At 30.2% G+C, this 21,321-nt stretch overlaps 1 protein-coding gene across 3 annotated transcripts in view; it reads right to left on the minus strand.

The window, feature by feature from the left end:
- rin (ras GTPase-activating protein-binding protein 2) overlaps positions 1-21,321 on the minus strand; it is a 52,501-nt gene that overhangs the window by 24,051 nt on the left and 7,129 nt on the right. For 2 of the 3 annotated variants that reach the window (XM_085808458.1, XM_035354313.2), the window contains exons 2-7: positions 18,030-18,133; positions 13,397-13,499; positions 5,720-5,821; positions 3,844-4,012; positions 972-1,065; positions 617-855 (exon numbers count right to left, since the gene is read on the minus strand). In XM_085808458.1, coding sequence (XP_085664584.1) covers positions 617-855; positions 972-1,065; positions 3,844-4,012; positions 5,720-5,821; positions 13,397-13,499; positions 18,030-18,124 — 802 coding nt within the window. In that variant the 5' untranslated portion in view covers positions 18,125-18,133. The remainder of the gene's footprint in view (positions 1-616; positions 856-971; positions 1,066-3,843; positions 4,013-5,719; positions 5,822-13,396; positions 13,500-18,029; positions 18,134-21,321) is intronic. The other variant, XM_035354315.2, reaches the window with a different exon arrangement.

Genomic DNA, 21,321 nt, shown 5'->3' on the forward strand with positions numbered 1-21,321 from the left:
TAAAAATAAAACGCAAAAAATGGGTAAATTTTATTTGGAATGAACCAAAATTTCGAAATGTGAGAGAAAAAATCCAAAAAGTTTAATAAAAAAAGAGATATTGATAAATATTTACCAAATTCAATTAACATTGAGGAGCTAAAATTTTGAGAGCTAATATTTTAATATTTTAAAAACTATTCGTACGATTTTTACAAAACTTGGTATTCTGGCATAATTTGAGTCGTAGAATCGAAATATGTAAAAAAATTGGTATGTTATTTCAGAAAAAGTCCGATTTTGTGTCAAAATACCTATGTTAGAATAGTGCTATATATAAATCTAATATATATCCTAAGTCGCGCTTTCGAGACATGAAAAACGCAGTTTGAATTTTGTCAATCGGCCCAGTAGAACGGGAGATATAGCACTGTCCCATTTTTTTTGAGCAGTGTACATACTTATGATATGACAAGGAATTTCCAGCATGGAATCTCAAAGATAAAACAGGCCTGCCAGAATATCCTGCAGTTTGGCAACACAGAGTTAAAATATTTTTTAGTTTCCAGATTTAAAAAAAGTTTTATTTTTACAAACACAAGAATAATAATCTTGCTTGTTTGGAAATTATACTAACCCTGGGAAACTGCTGGAGGACTTTCTGCTTCAGGAGCTAATATATCTTCAGAAACTCTCTCTGTTACAACTTCTTCCTCTTCAAGCTCTTCTTCTTCTTCCTCCTCCTCTTCGTCATCTTCCCAATCTGATTTGGCAGATTCCACTTCTAACTCTGGTTGAGGACTTGGAGCATTTTCTCTAGGTGGTTGCTGAGTTGTAAACTTAGTAACATTATCAGAAGCATAGACAGATCCGTTTCTAAATAACGAAATGGTGGTAAATATAATTTGTACTTAAATATAAATATATTCCTTATTATAAAAGCTATGGAAATTAAAAATATTCCTTATTAAAAAGTTAACTATGAGAATTACCTCATAATTTCATTTTCATGATATCCAACATTATCATCATCTTGATTTAAAGCAGGTGAGGTCTTCTGATTATTCTGCTCTTCAACATCAATATCTATAAAAGAACAAAGTATATGAACAGAAATATATATAAGTAAATATAACATACCTGTACTTGAGAAAAACTGGCATTCTGTAAAGTTAATGCATGAAGTTTCTATATCATCTAGACAGTTCTAATACATATAAATTGTATCTAAGCTTTTGTTAATACAATACAAAGCTTGAGATCTGGAATTCCGAATGAAAAATTTTTATTATTAAAGGGTGCCAATGAAAGAGTTAAACTATAACTGACTTTACTGAATTATTATTAAAGACTAGCAGCTTCGCTGCCAGCCTTCGTCTGGCTTTTAAATGTACCAGAAAAATGGCTAAAGGGAACACCAAACGTTAAATTTAAAAACTGCGTAGAATTTTATTCTGCAGAACAACTTCATAAAAAAAAGTTATTACGTATAACAAAATTACAATGAAATAAGAAATATCTCTTAATTCCAATTAATCATTATCCTACTACTATACCAGGGCTAACAAATAAATTAACCAACTTCCTTTGCAAAATCTTAAGAATTCAAATGGTATAAAGGAAATTAAAAACTTTGTTTCCTAAAAAAAATCACTTAAAACTTTTCAATATCTTAAAAACGGTGAAATGAACAATAAATAACATAAATGAATACAAAAAACAAAAAATTCTGAAAAGCAAAGTATAATTAATGATATTTTATATTTTCAAGAGAAAAAAATTACAATGAAATAAGCTATATCCCTTAACACAAATATTAATTATCCTAATAAAAAATTAACCAACTTCCCGCTGAAGAAAAACAATCATGCAAAACTTTTCAATATCTTACAAACAGTGAATAAGCAAAAAATAACATGAAAGCAACTCAAAAAACATAAAATTCTGCATGGAATTTTATTCTACAGAACAACTTTATAAAAAAATCAATAAAAATGCATTACATATATATATATATATAAATGACAATGAAATATGCCAATCTCTTAAAAACAGTGACATAAGAAATACGATGAAAAATTGTTGCCAAACCCATATTTCTAAAAGAATGAAACTATTCAAAATGATGAGATTTCTTCAAAAATCTATCAACAATAAGACAGGAAAATTGTTGCCAACATTACATTTTAAAGGAGATGAGAGATGTGAGAAATGTACTCGGAAGCTCATTTAAAATTTTTTTTAAAAAAATACAAAATATTATCATTTTTCCAAAATTCTTTACGTAAAAGCAGTTGCGAGGATGAAAGTTTAACGTGTCCAAAAATCAAAGAAAAATAAACTGTACATAAAAAAAAAAAAAAACCTGTTGAAAAGGTGTTAAGCTCACTTTGTTTAAAAAAATTCGTATTTAATCAATTTACTGAAACACTAAATTTATTTTAAGTTTGTAAAATACCTAAGTGCCTACGTTTCATGACGATTTGAAATTGGAATGTGTAGAGTTAATAAGCCCCGTCAATCTGCTTTTAATTAATTGGAAGTTCACTATATATTTATTAAAAAATTCTTATGCACATTAATGATGAAAATAATTTTGATACATAAGAAAGATTAAATTTTTAATCATACACTAATATAAAAAATCACTATATTTAGCAACATAAAAATGATAATAAATAAATAAATCGGTTATAAAAATTTGACATAATTTCAAATAAATATTAATGTAAAATACGCATATTGTCAATCAATTTCATTGGCAGGAAGTACAGTTTTTTTAACTGATTAAAAATTTAAAAAAACAATTAAAAAGTTTAGTTTGCTTTTTTGGACGGTGAGGGGAAGGACAGGCACTGTTCCATACCAGTGCTGTTTTCATGTTATCGAAAACTCCAATTACTTTCACAGATAGCCATTATAACAGATTTTATATTTTCTTATACAAAACAAGAAATACCACTTACTATCATGAAGTGGAAATAAGATTATGAAATTAATTTATTTACAACAGTTTTTTTTGGGTGCCTTTGCTAAAAATGAACTTAAAAAAATAAAATCCTGCTTTAACTATCACGATTACAATTAATGATTGTAGCTATTTTAAATATCAAACTTGAATGTCTAAGACATAAAACGGAGAAAAAGAAATATACAATCTCTATTTTTTTCCAATTATAAAAAATACTTTAGTACATTATCTTTAAAGATACCACCATAAATATCATTAATTTCTTAATATTTCACCATTAAAAATTAAATAAAATTCTTTTCGAAACTAAACAGGTATTAAAATACATAAAATGGTGATTAATCATCAGTGCTAGCAACATAATACTGAAGAATTCAGATTCGGGGAGGGGAAGAAGTGCTGCTTTTTAAAGTGCTAGATTTAATATTGGAAACACAGGGTCATTTCCCACATTTAAAAGACTGGCAATTGCATCATATTATTGTTTCCTTGAGAGTGCAATATCAGTCTGATGCTTGCTAAGTCACAGCAAAGAGATAATAAATTGACTGGTCTCATGCTAGGTGCTTTCAGAAAATGTGCAAGCGCCTGGCAGCAGTAAACTGAGGAGGAAATGAAAACTGAATATGAGATATTATCTCTGCTTTGAAACAAGTTAATTTTTTCAACTAACAGCGATACTGAACACGATGGATTCAGACAGCAACACAACTTAAAATTTGGTTAGCAATAAATGTTCAAATTTGCACTAAAAAAAAAAAAAAAAAAAAAAAAAAAAAAAAAAGTATTAAAACTGAATATAATTTTCTGAAAAATTTGCAAAAGCCAGCACGTATGATATGTATAATTTTTTTTTCTTTTAACTTGTTTAATAAGATAATGTAATAACATACCACCCAAGGCATTGTCTATTTCTCCATTATCGTCTTCGGAAAAAATTTCATCCTGATAACGAAAAATATCATTTCTGACATAGTACTTCTTTGGTGACTGGGGGACTAAAATAAACGTTTGCATGAAGCGACGCATAGGCTGCCCATTGTTTGATAATTCACCAGATACCTGTAAAAAATTCCATAAACAATCAACAAAACATGCACACATTAATGCAGGTATGATTTGGTTTAACTGATCATGGAAAAGCATACAAGGGCTAATAAAGTATACTTTAATTTAATAACAGTTATTTTAAAACTAGTTTTTAGAATCACATTGAATGCAAATGTATTTAATGAGCTAGAAGTTATTATGTAATGAGTTATTGAGTTAGAAGGAGTATTTAAGGAAGGTTCAACTTACTTCGAGAGACAGAGTGCTAGGAATCTTGAGTAGCGTGTGTTTACCTTCGGACTAAGTTTCTCTAAAAGCTGTTAGACTAGGTCGTGTATTATGTGTCTTTTGATATTTGCCTGCTTGCTAATTTAAATTCAGGGCCAACTACGTTAGATTTGTGTTAGTTTCGGCGAAGTCTCCTTTAGTTAGTTTTAATTTCTCATTTTTAAGCCCAAGCAGAGGCTTTGTTGTAAGCCTGAGAAAGGGGCCAACTGCTCATCTTATTGAGTGAAATAAAGGGTAGTTAACCCTTCTTGTGTCTACGTCTTCTTCACTAAGTCCCTCAACGTTTACTGTAGATAAAAAGAGTGAGGAACTCTAGAGGCTAACTGCCTTAATGGAGGTCTTTCAAAGGTAAACTGACTTGTATCCACTTCTCACATGGTTTACTGCATGACTACATAAAACAGACTGCTTTTCTTAATATTACACTTATCAAAACTTGACTTAACCCTCTAAGCGACAAAGCCGTATATATATATGTGGCCTAGAATACTTTTTTGAGATATGTGTAAGAACATATATATAAGTGCATATTAAAAATATGTCAAAGAAATTAAGGCAATATATCAAAAGTACACAAATCCAGGTATGAAATACCAGGAGAGTTTTTACATTAAAAAAAAAAAAAAAAAGTTCTCATAGTAGTTTTGGGAAATTTGTGCTTTCTTAGCGAAAACCCTGGCTGCTTAGAGGGTTAATACTACTGAAGAGTATTTGGTTTTTAAGTTTTTGTTCCCTTAAGGCTTTTATTTTTAAAAGAATTTATAAACAAAAAAAAAAAAAAAAAAAGACAATGAAGATTTTTATTGGCAAATGTTGCCAAGGTATAGTCGTCACAGTACATAAGTACCCAAATTATTCTAACACAACAGACATATTTAAGAACTGCACAAAACACTTATAAACACCGAAGACACATGATTCAATTTATCAATTTTTAACTACTTAAGTATATTTTTTTTGTACTCAACATTTGATTTTTCCAATAAAAAAATGTGACAATTTGTGTACCCAAATCATCAAAATAACTTGACAGTTAAAGGGTTAAGCAACCCTTAGGCACACTGAAAATATCAAATGTCAAAAACTTTTAAATTTAATATTTCAGCAAAATTTTGTCGTACAGTAGTCGACTTTTTCTTACACAAATTGTCTTAATATAAATACATGGATCATACAAAAAGTTACATTTCATAATTTAATTTTAAATTTTAAACTACAAAAACACTGTCATTTAAAACATTTTCGTAATTGGAAGTAACATAACTCTAAGACCAACAGTTACACAAAATAAAGGATGGGTTAGTAAACACTGGAAAATCACCTTAGAAAAATTAACAAGCTTGACAATTTTATATACTTCCCAAAAAAGAGAATATGATACTGCACAGAAAATATCAAATTTATCTTTCTCAAGAGTAAAAAAAAAGTTACCTGTACGACAACACCGTCATTCAGTGTCTCTTGACTATCCACTTGTCTAATTTTTGCATGACAGTCACGGAAATTCAGCTGCATAATACGTTCATGTATATCCTGAAAAATTATGACTATTTTAATATATCAACAATAGCTTACAAATTAGGTTAAAATTAAAGGAATTTGTTAGTTATCAGGACCAAATTCAGAAAGATATGCATGTACACACATACATACATATATACATTTCTGAATCTGTTTCGAATAACACAAGAGTACAAAATTCAATTATTCACCCTACGCCCCCAAATTATCCACAGTACACATCTTTTGCAATAAAGGTATACACCACGGTAGATTTTCTTTTTTGCCAATTAGACAGTAATACAAACCAATATTTTCAAGTAACATTTCCTTTCAAAAATATTTGCTCACTTTCATTTTTACATTATATGTAAGGATTTTAACTTTATACTACATTTTAATGGCATTATGTTAGATTGGCGCAGCAAATATTTACTCAATTCTGATGAAGAAATTCAAACCAGTGATTCCAAATTAATATAAAAATAATAATTTTCTTTGTAAACTCTGCTGTGCAATTGAGTAACAATTTATTTCTGATCTCTTTTTTTGATTCATGACCTAAACCTCAGCTTGAAATACAATATTATTTTTTAAAGATTATCTGTCACTTGATATTTTAAAATTTTTTTTTGACTTTAAGCAATTTTGTATTTATGTGAATGCATAAATGAATGTACTGATTTATAATTTCAAATAAGAGAAAAATTGTGGATTATTATGGAAACCACAAGAAATTTCTTTCATGGTGGTATATCATCTATCCAAGAAGTCCTGCATTTCACAGAACAGACATTATCTATAAAAAGCATAAATAAATATCAGAATGAGCGATTTGGGATTTCTGAAAATTTATGGTGTGATTGCAAAATGGATAAAAATCTTAAAAACTCTGAACTGATGGTATATAACTAATGGCCAATGGGGTCTCAAAATTGTTTTGGGAGATACACTGCTATAAAGTTTGGATACCACTGGCATATTGTATGTTAAGTACAATGTTGTTTACAACAGTGAAAAGTAAAGGTGCTATAAAATTGGCTAGGAATGTGAACAGGGTTGAATTGGTTGCCAAACAAAGATCAATGATGTTTAAATTGTTTTTGAGCTGGACAGCAGGAAAAATTTATGCACAGTACAAAGTCCGTAATCCGGAATGATCTATAATTCAGACCACAAAGTCACAAACTTTATGCATGCACGTAAAGAATGCTCATACATTACACATGCGCGTAATATATGCTTTACGCACAAGCGCATTGAAAGAAATGTTCAATAACGTAAACAAATAAATATTAAGCTTTTTTTGGTAAAATTTGATACCCTTTAGATCATAATTGCTCTTTATTTTATAAATTACGGTTTCATACTTTTAATTGTATAATTTCTGCATGTCATCTTACCAGATTTAAACTGATGATCTATAATCTGGAATCGCCGAAGTCCTGATGAGCCTGGATTACAGATTCTGTACTGTATAATGCACAATGCTTCATATATGTACTGTATATATTTCACCCAATGCATTTATATTTTAGTATTAAACAATGTTAGTTACAATCCCCTTATTTCTTATGGAAAAGTTCATTTGGTATACATTCAAGGATCCAGAATGGTGATTAGTGACATACATTGAGCTATCACTATACATTATTGCTGTGTGCGTACGGGTTCACAGTAGGTTGAGTGCACACAGCTCTGATGATAGTTGATAAAATTTATTTTATCAAAAGAAAAACATTTCAGAGTTCTGGGACTTTCAACAAAATAGTTATACAACTCTTCACATTAGTAAGGATGTTAAACAGAATGCAATGCAAAGCTCATCTAATGCAAGAGTGAAGCTCACCGGAGATATCTCAACACCCAGACTCATGCTGAACTAACAACTAAAAGCAGATGCTCTTTTCGGCCTTAAATAGTTTTCACGCAGTTGCAATGGAATGTCTAGTCCTTCCCAAAATCACTGGAAGGCACATGAGGCAGGGTACGGTTACACTTGATCTGAAACCAATTATAATACTTATTAGGGTGATACTTTGACAGGACCAAAATGCTGCCAAGTTTGGCGACTTCTTGCTAGATTTGTAGACAATCGATCGCCAAAACCGTAGCCAGCTTGGCGATATCTTACCAAATTACTGAGATACCCATTTACTCAATACTAAACAGACTTGCCTCTTTATTCTCACTTTTCCGGCAAGCTTTGCTTCTTTATATTTTCAGGTTGTATTATACAGGGGGAGGGGAGAGAACTAGAATTTCACATATAATTGCACTCAAATCATCTACCTATATACAAAATTCATAACATCATTACCAACAAATGTTATTTAACACAAACTGAGGGACATATATTACAAGATGAAGATATTGATTGGAGCACATATTTTACTATTCTATTTCTCCAAAAGTTTATACTCGATGGTTAGTGAAACAGTTGAGGTGCTATCCATATACAGTGAGCGATGCTATCATGGAATATTTTCTCATAAAATATCTGTGTGTGTGGGGGAGGGAATAGGAACTTCCATAATTTTCTGTATGCATACAATACAATGATAAAAAGTAATGGAAATGATTAATTCAAAATACACACATGCATGGAATTGCTACAACTCTCATAAAACTTTACGTAATTACCAGTATTTCAATTCCTTTTTATCATCTCCAAATAATTTTTTTAAATCTCTGAGCATCTCCAAATAATTTTTTTAAATCTCTGAGCGTCATGAAGGCTTTATCTGGTCATGAGATTTTTTGTCACTTGTTATATACAGTCAAAAGTCGTTAATTCGGACACCCATAATTCGGAATGATCTATAATCTGGACATAAAAACTAAAAACTTTCTGCGCATGCGCCGCGTTGACACATGCGCAAAGGCGTTCACGCGTGCGCATAAGACCTTTTACGACTGCGCATATGAGTGTGCGCAAGTGCAGAATACGTTTTCGCGTGCGCATTTTATGTATAATGGATGTATAAGCTAAAATTATCTAATTATCTATTTCAGTTAATGTTGATGATTGCGTTGTTCCTTAATTTTCGAATTGCATCCGGCTTATTATTTTTTGCAGACTGTAAGAGCAATTTTATAAAAGTAAGCTTAAACTTTCGATTATATCAAATAGAATTTCGGATATATATTTGTTAATATGTAAAGGATCTAAAGCGAAAGCGTGTTTTGAAATCCGAAATCTGTTTATCAATTTCACACTGCTCGGCGGGGGGGGTAATGAATTGGAAGTTGATTTGTCAGCACTATCCTTATCTTCAGCGCAGATGTTTTTATTTTATTTGGCTTATAATTCCTTACGAAGCGAAGAAAAGTGACAGAGGTTATTGAAAACAAAAAAAATTTCGATTGACAAATTAGTCGGTGTTCTTGACACAGCAATTATAGGACTTGAACGGCGGAACTTTGTAACTGAACAAGAAATCATGTCTGTTTAATAGAATTAAAGAGAAAGTATTATCACATGAAACGAAGCAAAACTTAAACAACTTACATTGAAAGAAATGTTTAATAAAGTAAACAAATAAATATTAAGCTTTTTCTTTTTGCAAATTTTGATACCCTTTAGATCATAATTGTTCTTTATTTCATAAATTATGGTTTCATATTTTTAATTTTAGAATTTCTGCATGCCATCTTACGAGATTTAAACTGATGATCTATAATCCGGAAAAATCGATAATCCGGAATCGCCGAAGTCCCGACGAGTCCGGATTAACGACTTTTGACTGTATTAGCTTATAATTTAAGATATTTTGCTTTCTTACTTTTATTAATAATATAATGCCATCTTGATGAATGTAAATTTATGAAAATAGGGACTAAAATCCGTAAATATACATATTTAGCTAATAATAATGGCTCTTTAAATACAGGTCTTCACGACAGATCTAAAATCCAGGCTATCTAGAGGGTTAATTTATAGTTTTTGCTCTGGATATTTTATAAAATAAAATATATAGATGAGCAAAGGATATGTACTACTAAACAGTTTTCACAATGAAATTTCCAGTACAAAAATGTTTGAAAAGCAGAAAAAAATCTAGGAAACACTAACAAAAACATAGTTTCCGAGAAGTACAGTGTTTTGAGGAAAGCAGAAAATGCGTCAACAGGGTTCATAGCCACATTTTAGTTAAAAAAATAAGCACTTTTCAAGCACATTTTAAGGAAAAAATAAGCACCTGTTTAATTATATTATACACAACTGCATAACCTTAAAAGAAAAATTAGACTTGTAATTTAAAATATAAGCAATGCAATATTTATTAAGAAAATGAGCATTACCTCAACCATGGAAAACAAATAACTTTTTTTAAAATTTTAAATGGCAGTTTAATTTACAGAATTAGTTTACAATGAGAAAGGAAAAAAAAAAAAAAACTATGCAGAACTAAACTATATTACAAGATTTAATGAAATTTCAGTTCAAAATATAGAAAATAAATAATAATAAGCCATATCAATTGTATTCGTTTGGCACCTAATAAAAAATACAATTTATTTTCCCACTCATATTAATATTTAAATAATTTAACTTAAATCAAAATTCTGAACAATTTCTAAATTTTCATTGCATAACAGTTTTCCCTTAACATATATTCCAAGCAAAGTAATTTCAGTAAAAAAGAAGCACATTTCTGAAATCAGAAGACGGGAAATTGCTTCATGCAGTCTCCTTTAACAGTAAAAGCTTAACTAACCCGCATACTCGGAAATTGCCAAATATTCCAGATAGTAACTGGAAAAAGAGGAGTGGGGGGAGATAATAGCCGTTCTTTAGATTTCTCCGCTAAATAAATGATTTTGACATTACCATATGTATTCCATATATATATAAAAACAGACCAACGGAACTGAGAAATATTCCACTTAGAAAGCACAGAAAAACTCTTTTAAGTGTTCATAAACAAATCTCAGGCGGAACATCAAAATCAAAATTAATTAACTCTGCAAAATACCGCAAATGTTACTGCGCAATACGTGCTGCGTAATTCTTCCACATGCGATATTACGCAATCCAGAATCAACAGCTGCCGGTATTCGGAGAATAAAGAACTAAATAAAGGAAAAGAAAGACTCACTAATTTGGGGTGTTTCCGATTCTAATTTTCAACAGACTGCGTTAAATTTCTGGAATAGAATCAATCTTTGCTTAGGTTGGGTAGACCGCAAAAACTTTTAGTCCTATTCAATCCAGATTGGACTTGGGGAGGGATCCGCTGCTTCAATATTAGAGATTTTGCGGAGAAAGTGGAGAACCTCCCAACCTCCGTACTGTAAAATGTATTGGGGGGGGGGGAAATTATTTTGACTATTTGATTACCTTCCTTTTATTTAAGCCATTCCGAATATTATTCCCTAGAAAGCTAATCTGTGTAAAAACACACCCATTTTTGGAAGTTTATCTACACTTCAGCAGTTACTGCAACTATATTATAAATATCCATGCATATACTCATAATATAAGCATAACGATCATAATAAACACGAATATGAACTGACCATGCGGAACGAGAATGCAAATTATTAAAATCTTGATAGAAATTCAAATGTGTGTAGTATTTGGGTGGAAGGAAAAGAATACCGAATGTAACGGAATTTTCTACCATTTTCGCAATTCTTTGACCAATAGAACGACGTGCACCTGTCTGTACTCTCGCACACACCAGCAACCATAGCACCAGCACCATAGGTTACGGTAATGCAGAGAAAGGGGGGGAAAGCAATTTCCTGGGAGTATTATTCACCATCTGACATTGCATATAAGGAAGAAAAGTTGTTTATTTAGTTTCGGCTTCGGTACTGGAAAAAAATGCACATTCATTTAAAAAAAAAAAAAAGCACTAAAAGCAAAAAAAATAAGGGCTTTAAAGAAAAAGTAAGCACCTATAAGGGCCTTTATATTTTATTTTCAAACATAAGGACTTATAAGCACTTGTAAGGACCGCTACGAACCCTGGTCAAACATGAACCATGCTTTGGTACACTAAAAAGCAGATTAATAAGCAACTAACCTTTCAAAATCAGATATTTGGTACTATCATACATTAACTAAAAGGAATATTATTGAGTAAGCTCAATTAGCATATAGTTTCTGCTAAGCATTTGAACTTATGATGTGCCAATAAATAATTTTGTTAAAAAGTGACTACTAATAATAATTACAAAAATAAAAAAAGTAAATAAAAATGATCAAGGGATGTTGTGCACATCATGAATATTTTTATCAACTAGCCAAACAACCAATAAATTATATTCCAATGTTAACAGCAGCAGTTTGAGGAAAATGAACTAAGACACTGTGAGATAACTCACAGATTTTGCACAATGAAAACGCAATTTCTCACAGTGCTTTCTGTCCAACAATGTACAGCTACCAACTTTGAAAAGTGAAAAATAAAGTTTCTGAGAGATGTTTTGCACTGTGCAACAACACAATTTTGAAAGAATTCCAAACTAGCTTAAATTCACTTTTCAATGCATGCTTCAGGTCACTGCACTTTTTGAAACATGTTTCTAATGTAAAATGTATCTAATTATATATTCTAAACATTATATTCTTTGGCTGATTTCATTTTAAAACTTTCTTACTTTTATGGTGAAAAAATAATGGGCAGGTAAGGCAATTTACATACTTTTAAATATGATAGAAACAATAAAATTAATGTACATACTACTGTGGAGTAATATACTATTTATACACATAAAACAAAATTAAATATAAATTAACTGATTAAACTTTGGTGAAATCTTCATAAAATTTTACAAATCCATACACTAAATTACAGTAATTCAGATTAAATAAAATTTAATAAGAACAATTATACTGAAAATTATTAGGGATGGGAGAATGTAATTTGCAGTTTTGAAATTTTATTTATCGATGGGAAACATTCTACTTAGTAAAGCTAAAAATTAAAACTAAGATTCAGTGGTCAAACAGGAGATGTGATGAAAAATGGAGAATTGGCATCCATGCAACTAAAAGTTCCAGTATTCAGCAGATATGCGACCAAGTGATCTTTTCATACTTCCATGCTTAAAACTGCTATTTCATGACCCCGATTTAGAGTCCATTAATGCCAAATAATAATAAAAAGCTGGAAGTCATAAAACAGTTTCAAGGAAATGATTTGAAAACACATTTTAACATTTAGAAAAATCATAGGTATAAAACACTGCTGTCAGAGAGGATTTCTTTGAATTGGATGTCAAATATTAAGCAATAATTTAAAATCTTGCACGAAATTCACTTCATCATACTAACAAATCATGGTGAAAACTTGAAAAACTCCCTCCCTCATTCAACATAACTAGATTACAAGCTCAACTATTAATATTTGGTAGTTTTAGATCCTCAGCCATTGACGATGGTCAATTACAAAGGACAAATGCTTTTGGTCCATAAATAACAGACCTGCATGCTTGAAATATAAATCCATACTTTAATAAGCATCAATTTCAAACATAGTCATACATAATTTTTTTGTTGTTGGGCGTAGGGGATACAGATAAATTCTTCCCAATTTTAAAGTTAAACATGAAGTTTTCTGGCAGTATGTCTGAAAAAAATTCATTAAACAATACCTTTCTTCCAATCAAAGTTACCTGTTGTCCTACTACAGGTCGAGTTTCTTGCCCAGGTCGATCCAATCCTCCATGTAAGAAAGATGAATCATTATTATAAAACCTAAAAAGATATACATATGATCTATTAGAATTATGATATACAAGATCAAATAAAATATACCCTAATTTTATATTTGTAACAAAGATTAATAAAATTTAGATTGGAATTATAATCTCTTTCTAATAAACAACAAAGAAAGTATTGAATAATGCTGCAGGTTAGAGTAGAAATAACCAACTTGAAGGGCCATGAGCATATATTTTCAGCAACAGCAGATCAATTAAGCAAGAATTTATTATTTTTAATTGTTACCAATGCTAATAACATACATGCCAACCTTGAAATATGAAAAACTAGGAGATTCTCACAATATGTGGAGGCACTATTTCAAAAGAACTCCAAATTTACTTAAATTCACTTTATATTGCACGATTCATCAACAGTTTGCAATATAATTTTAACATAAAATTTATAAATATTGCATGAAAAATTCTAGGTAAGGCAAAAAAATTAAAAACCAGGAGATTCTGAGCTGTGTGATGAAAAACCAAAAATCTTTGAGTAAAACTAGGAGACTTAGAATCTATGTTACATGAAGGAAAGCGACTTCCCTTAAACCAATTTACAGTTCTGTTCCAATACTCTTGTCAGCAATTTTATAACCGTCATATTCCCACCTTACATTTTCTGTCATATAGTTTCATTACACAAGAACTGGAGCACTCATACTTCAAAAAGAAAAAAAAAGCAATCATTTGAGAACTCTTTTTTTGGCACATATTTAATATCTCGACTGTTCTGGCCTACTCACATTCTGGTTAACATATTATTTATTCAGTACATATAATGTTGAAGAGTCATTACATATTACTTTTTTCCAGTTTACTGTGCACCATTTTGCCAAAAAATTTTTGATCCAAGGTAGCAGAAGCTCATCATAAATTCAGTCTTCATGAATTTTGTTAAGCTATGGCCTGCGATTTCATTTTTTTGATGGTTTTGTTACATATGCACATTAGTTTTGACAAAAACCTTAAAAACCATTCCTAATTTTTTATTATACAACTTTTTTTTTTAAAAGAAATAATTCTTAGTTAATTTTAAGTTGACATTTTAAGTTATTTTTCTCAAATCCAATGTTAGATGCTCCCTCATTTTTGGATTGTTAATTCCGTTGTACCACTCTTTTGAGTTGGCAACTAATTTTTTTTTAATTCATTGTTTCTTCCATTAATTTAATTGTTAATGATTATCAGTTAATATTATGTTTTCAGTGTTAAACTTATTTCACTTCATCAGATTCTGATAACTTATGATCTTTCATTAGTAAATTTGAGTGGTTCTATAGAAATCTGATGGTACTTTAATTTTTTAGTCTTTAGAGAATTTCAATGAATCTTAAAAAATTGCATTGGTACTTTACTTTCTTTTTCATTATAATATCGAATGAGCATATATGCTTATAATAAGACATCTGTAGACTCAATCAATATTAGAGAAAATGATGATTTATTAACTTCAGTTACTTTGGGCAATTCAAGTGAAATGACTCTCTTTATACTCTCCTTTGTAAATATAAAATTTCAGGTGATGAAATTGATGACCATATAAACTCAAGGAAAGCAACAAACATAGAAAGTTTCAATTCAAATTGATTTATACTGTTCACTTTTCCAAATCTATTTTTTATATTACTCTGAGGCATAATTTGATGAGAATTTTGCCTATGCTTTAAAGAATGAATTGAGGTATATAAATTGGTTTTATATGCCCCCAGTTCACATTTATATCGCTTGAAATAAGTTTTTGGCTTGTCGTGTTTCATTCTTTTCTGCCAGTTCACGAACATGAATATTTTAAAGCAAGCATTTTGAAAGGTGGTGACTATTATTTCGTGTTACTCATAGTTCATACATTAGTTAACATAGCAGCCATAATATAATACACAAACTTTATCACAAATCATCATAATAGTAATCAAAGTAATCAATGAAATACATGAAAGCATCAGAAATTTGTGCTAAAAATTGAGCCCATATGTGTTATGATCAAAGGATTCTCAGTTTCCAATCTAAGCTTAAATAAATCATCACTTTTTATTATAAATTAATTTGAATGGAACTACTCTGATATGCGCCCTCAAGTCGCCAAATCTTTATGCTTCTAAATTTTTTGTCTACATTTTGGAACTTCTAGCCTAAAATGTCTCCAAAAACGTGGTTTTCGCACATGCAAAAACTACGTTTTCAACATACAATTTAGCTAAAAATCCGAAACAAAAACAAAAAATTTAGATAGCAAAAACTTAAAAGTTTCTAACCAAAAATATTTGACAAGAATCCATGTACACAGCGACATGTTTTAACTTAAAGAAAAACATCTATGAATGTCACAATGTAGGCAACGAACGAATCTACAAACTACGCACACCTCGCTTTAATAAATTAACATAACAACAACAAATTTCAAACAATACCATGTACACAGCATCCTGTTTAAACTAAAAAAAATTCTACGAATTGCACAATTTAGGCAAGGAAGGAATCTACGATCTACGCACTTCTCGCTTTAATAAAATAACATAACAATAAATTTCAAATAATACCATGTACACAGTGTTCTGTTTCAACTTTAAAAAACATCTGCGAATTGCACAGTCTAGACACTAAACAAAATAAACTAAATTTCAAACAATTTAAAAAAACAACAATAACAACAGAAATTCATACTAAAGGAACCAATGAACATAACATTCTACAAAATAAGAACAAGCATAAAATAAAATGCACTTACCATGAATTAATGCGTTTTCGAATAGCAGAAATATAAATTTCATACCGCCTTTAACATGCCGCCATGTAATCGCTATCGTATTTACATGACAGCCAGCCATACTATCCAGAAAATTTATACTATGGTTCACAAATAAATAAAATCACAAATCCCTACTTCTATCATGCACTGCCATTAAAAATAATCTCCCAGACCCTCTTTCCACATTTCCAAATACCCACTAACCCTCAACAGGATAGCCACAATGATATTTCCTTTTGCCAAACTTCAATTCAACAACTACCATTTTATCTTTTCCTCCCATCTTCTCAGACACAGAGGCGAATCAACAAGCTCCAGCGAAAGATTTTTCAATGTCAACAGGGTTGCCATAAAACACGCAAGCGTGCCAAAAACCAGTGCAGAACACATATCGCCACATTTGGTGAAATTAGGGCGTATATTAGAGTTGTACCATTTGAATAGATATATTTTAACATGTACACATTTTACAATATATAAAAAAATTAAAGTAGCAAAAACAAGCATATTGAAATGATGGAATAACAGAAAATTTGCTAAATCTCAGACATATATTTTAGTAACACTGGTTGTCCAACATGGTAAATTTACAAACAGTCACACAATCTGGCAACACAGTCATTTTTCAGCATGAATTCAACGAACATCTTGACATAAGCAACTCTTATTAATTGCTACAACCAAATTTTTTCTCAGCTTTCAAGCCAACATGGTAGCTGTTCTGTTAACCATGTTAACAATACAGTAACAGATTAAGATATACAAATGATAACTTTGAAAAGGATAATGCCTTCTTTTAAATATGAAGAGAGTTCACAGTTAAGATTTAATACTTTTTCCCCATCAAGCCAGCATATTTTTTTTGTTGTTGTTGTTGTTGTTGTTGTTTTACATTAACTGCTTGATAAAATTTTTCAGACAGAACAGTTTTTTTTTTAAGAGATAACAAGAAAGATTTTTAAATGCCACTTATACATAGTCTGTTCAATAGATTGTTTGATTTGACTGCATAGCATTTTGATAATTTTTAAATTTTTTTAACACTGCTTTCTTTTAAATTCTTAATCACAGGATTTTGGAATTAGCTATAATACTGAACTTTCCCAGGACTATAGTATACCGCCATTCACAATTATGATAATTTGGTACTTTTCTATTATCGAGATCAGATTCAGAGCTGTATGTATGTATTTATGCATGCATACATACATACACACATACATGCACACACATATTTCTCAACCTGGTCCCGATAACAGAAGAGTATCGATAATTTAGCAATGAAATGATACATCATTAAAGAAAAAAATGCTGAAGAAAATGAATATTCATAAATACAGATCAAATGTAATAACGAGGGAAGGAAACTGATTTTAAAAAAGCCAAATCATGAGTAAGACAGTCTTGTCAACACAAGAAATTACAAATGTTTGTTTATGAATATGAAAAATTAATCAGACTGAACAACTTAAGCAAATCAATGGAAATGGCACTCCTTTATATAAAAACTGTATACATAATTACAATTCAGTTTTAAAACCTGAAGTTATAAACAATATTTGGTACTATTCTCTTACTAGGGCTGAATTCAGAAATGCATGAATATATATGCATGTATGTATGGATGTACATGTTCATATATTGCACATGCATATATACATACATATATCTGTCTATTTACACAGACATATTCGCACATACATTCCTGAATCCGTCCCAATAACAAAAGAGCACCCAGTATTTTATCAAAACATAAAATAAAATTCTTAACATTACCTGTGCAAATGTAGAGGAGCCTTGTTTAATAAAGTATAATACTGCCGAACAAATTCTCGGCCCACACACTGGGGAGTAGGTATGTCCATGACCATGTCTTGTATCTAAAAAAATTAACATTTTATTTATAACAAGCTGTAAACAAACACAATGAAAAAAATAAGGGGAAGGGAACTTATTACCTTTCTGAACATGAGGTAGTAAATAAAAATGGTGCTTTATTAGTAAAAAGGACACCACTCTTAGTTACCATATCCGTAATAGGTAACGTTCTGAGGTTCAGTCAAGACTACAACTGCCTTAGAAGTTGTTGCCAAATTTTCAAAATGTGCCTAACTCTAGCAACTATGCCCTTAGCTATTCTTCTGGCAACATGCTTATAACACTTCTGCTAATCAATGCTGCCATTTTCATTTTTTTTTATTCCAAGTTCCAATAGTTTTTACAAATGATAGTGATATGTAAATAGTGCCTTAGTTTTAAAATATGGAAGAGTAGTAAAATTTCTGTTAAGAATGCAGAATTTTCTAAAGGGAACAACAGGGAAATGAGTTTTCTCAATAGCCACTATTGCAGAAAAGTGCACAAAACAAAGTCTTTTTTTAAAGTGAAAACAGATCCCTGTATACTTAGGGAGAAGAACAGTGGGAAAAAAATTACAGAAAAGTTAAGAATTAATGAATCAAATAATCCTTATTTAATAATTCAAATTTCTAAGAATTAATGAATCACATAATCCTTATTTAATAATTCAAATTTCTATCTTAAATTGCTAAAGTATGTTTTCTTCATATGTTAATAATGTTTACTGAATGATATAAATATCAACAGTTTAGGAATTCTTAGGGGGCAAAAAATCAACTTGTACCAGATTACCTTTTCATCAGCAAAACATTGCCAAATTGCACTGCACGTTAACATGCAAGTACTATGCAGTTTTCAACCTTTTAAAATGCTACTAAAAACAAGTTTTTTAAAAAATTACTCATTATATGTAGACAAAAAAAAAAAGTTATTTCCTCATGAGCATGAAATTTTGCATACTAAGGAATGGCACTCCAAAATAGCCAAAATAGTTACCAAATCCAAAATAAAATACTCAATAAAGATGTTTCTTTTTTATTTAAGTTACCAAAATGTAAACAAAAAAGAAAGCCTCTGGAGATGAAATGTGTGGGTAGTGCCATCTTGATGATAACTGGTGTTATGGTTCTTGATTCCCCCCCCTTGTGGCACTATGCTTCTGGAGTTATCATGCAGGAGCTTATTTCTATTAGACGGTTATATGATACACAGTGAAACCTAACTAAATACAAAATGATTCAGTGTAACAATTATACAAAGGAAGTTTTTATTATTATATAAACATTTAAAATTGGTAAATCTGAAAAAATTAAGAATGATGAAAGCCTATTCATCAACAGAAAAGACAAAAGCGGCAGCACTTTATTGAAACATGTTTTAAGAGGAACTTGCAGAATGAACCAATTTTTTTTTATGCAAATACTCAATAAAGATGTTAAAACTATAATGAGGACGTTTAAAGAACACATGCATGAAAGAAACATAATTTATTCAGATTGTTGGCAAATTTATTATTTTCACAATTCCAAAGTCTTGTAAACATTAGTTGAAAACTGACAGACTTAAAATAACCATGAAATGGCAAAATAAAAGACAAAGGGCAGCGCAAACTAGAGTTAACATTAGGACATCTATCAAATTAACATCACTACAAATAAATGTTATTTCTTCCCTTTATTTTCAAGGTTCCTACAATGTTTTCTACTTTTCACCAGGCTAGTATTAAAAACTGCCACAGGCCTATAAACAATGGCCGCTCTGATAACGAAATATCATAAAAATTCATTCTTAAAGTGATTGAGAACCATTGTTGCAATTGGTTTTGAAATGTAAAACATACTTTTATTACACATATCACAAATCCACTTAATTTATTAGACCACATAGTCCATTTAGTAATAAAACTAAAATGAGAAATAATTTAAAGTTTGAGCAATAAAATATACTTTAAAAACTATAATGAGGACTAAAAATAAAATATTTTTTAAATATTTTATTTAATTTTATATATTTTAAAATATACTTTAAGGAATGTATATACAAGAAAGAAACTGCTTGAAAAAATGAGCAACACATGTTTAAAAGGAGGCCAACATCTTCATAAATACTTAAGATTTGTTCAGACTATACAAACGCAAATACATATAAATGTACTTTCATCCTGATCTCAAAAGACAACTCATTTTATAAACTTTTGTGTAAGAAAATGAAAACAAGTATAAACAAAAAAATTAGAAAAATGGGTACTCTTCTGTTCTGAGGGCTGTAAAAAAATTGCAGCGAAAATGTATGCGCAAAAGCACCAAATCTCGCAAACGCGCCCATTTAACAGCGCGCCAAATCTTGCGTACCCCGCTGGTTTCAGATTGCATAAGTTTATATAGTTCTATATTTCTTAAGACGCCATTGAAATACTAGTCTAATTTTTAAATCCTTTTTTGATATCCTATGGATTTAACAATTTGGGAATTGCCCATGATGAAAAGTCGGCAATAGAATTTTGGGTAAAGTGCAGAATCACTCACTGCTTGACGCGTTTTTAAGAATTGCACATACTCAGTATCCATGTGCACATCGACCTATTTTCATTTAAAAAATAAAATAAAATTGACAAAAATCCAATTGTTTTTACCATTGTAAAAAGCAGTAAACAAATAAGTGAGCGATTCTGCACTTCTGAATTCCAATTCTGAATATTTTCAAAGAAAAGGCATCATTCATTATAGAAAATTACGTTTTAACAATGAACGAGATGAAATTATGCTTTAGCGATAAGTCGGTAGCGAAATAGCAATGCAGGCATCTATTCAGTTATGTTTAGCAATTTTTATATAAATTATAATAATGACCTGAAATAGTCATTTACTCTTATGCTTCCATTTAATCATGTTCAGCCTTTTTCATATAAATTATAATAATAAAAAAGTATTATACGAAATTAACCTTTCATCTAAATTAAAACATCAATCTTAGATAGTTATTTACTATTTATACTTCCTTTCTTGCCTTCGAAACCGTAGTACCAAAAAATGAACCTGCAATGGCGTGAACTGCACTGGACCGAGAAAAGGAGAATTAATCAAACTCTAAATTTCATATACATTTTAAGACCCAATGATAAGATTAAATGAGGGTGGATCAGAGCCACTTTGAGCTTGGATTTTAATTTCACTAAAATTAAAATGCGACTTCTCCGACTGGAAAAAAA

The sequence above is a fragment of the Stegodyphus dumicola genome, chromosome 1 (assembly GCF_044657685.1).
Source record: "Stegodyphus dumicola isolate Sdum_Otavi_A_Nest chromosome 1, ASM4465768v1".
In the NCBI taxonomy this organism is placed as follows: Eukaryota; Metazoa; Arthropoda; class Arachnida; order Araneae; family Eresidae; genus Stegodyphus; species Stegodyphus dumicola.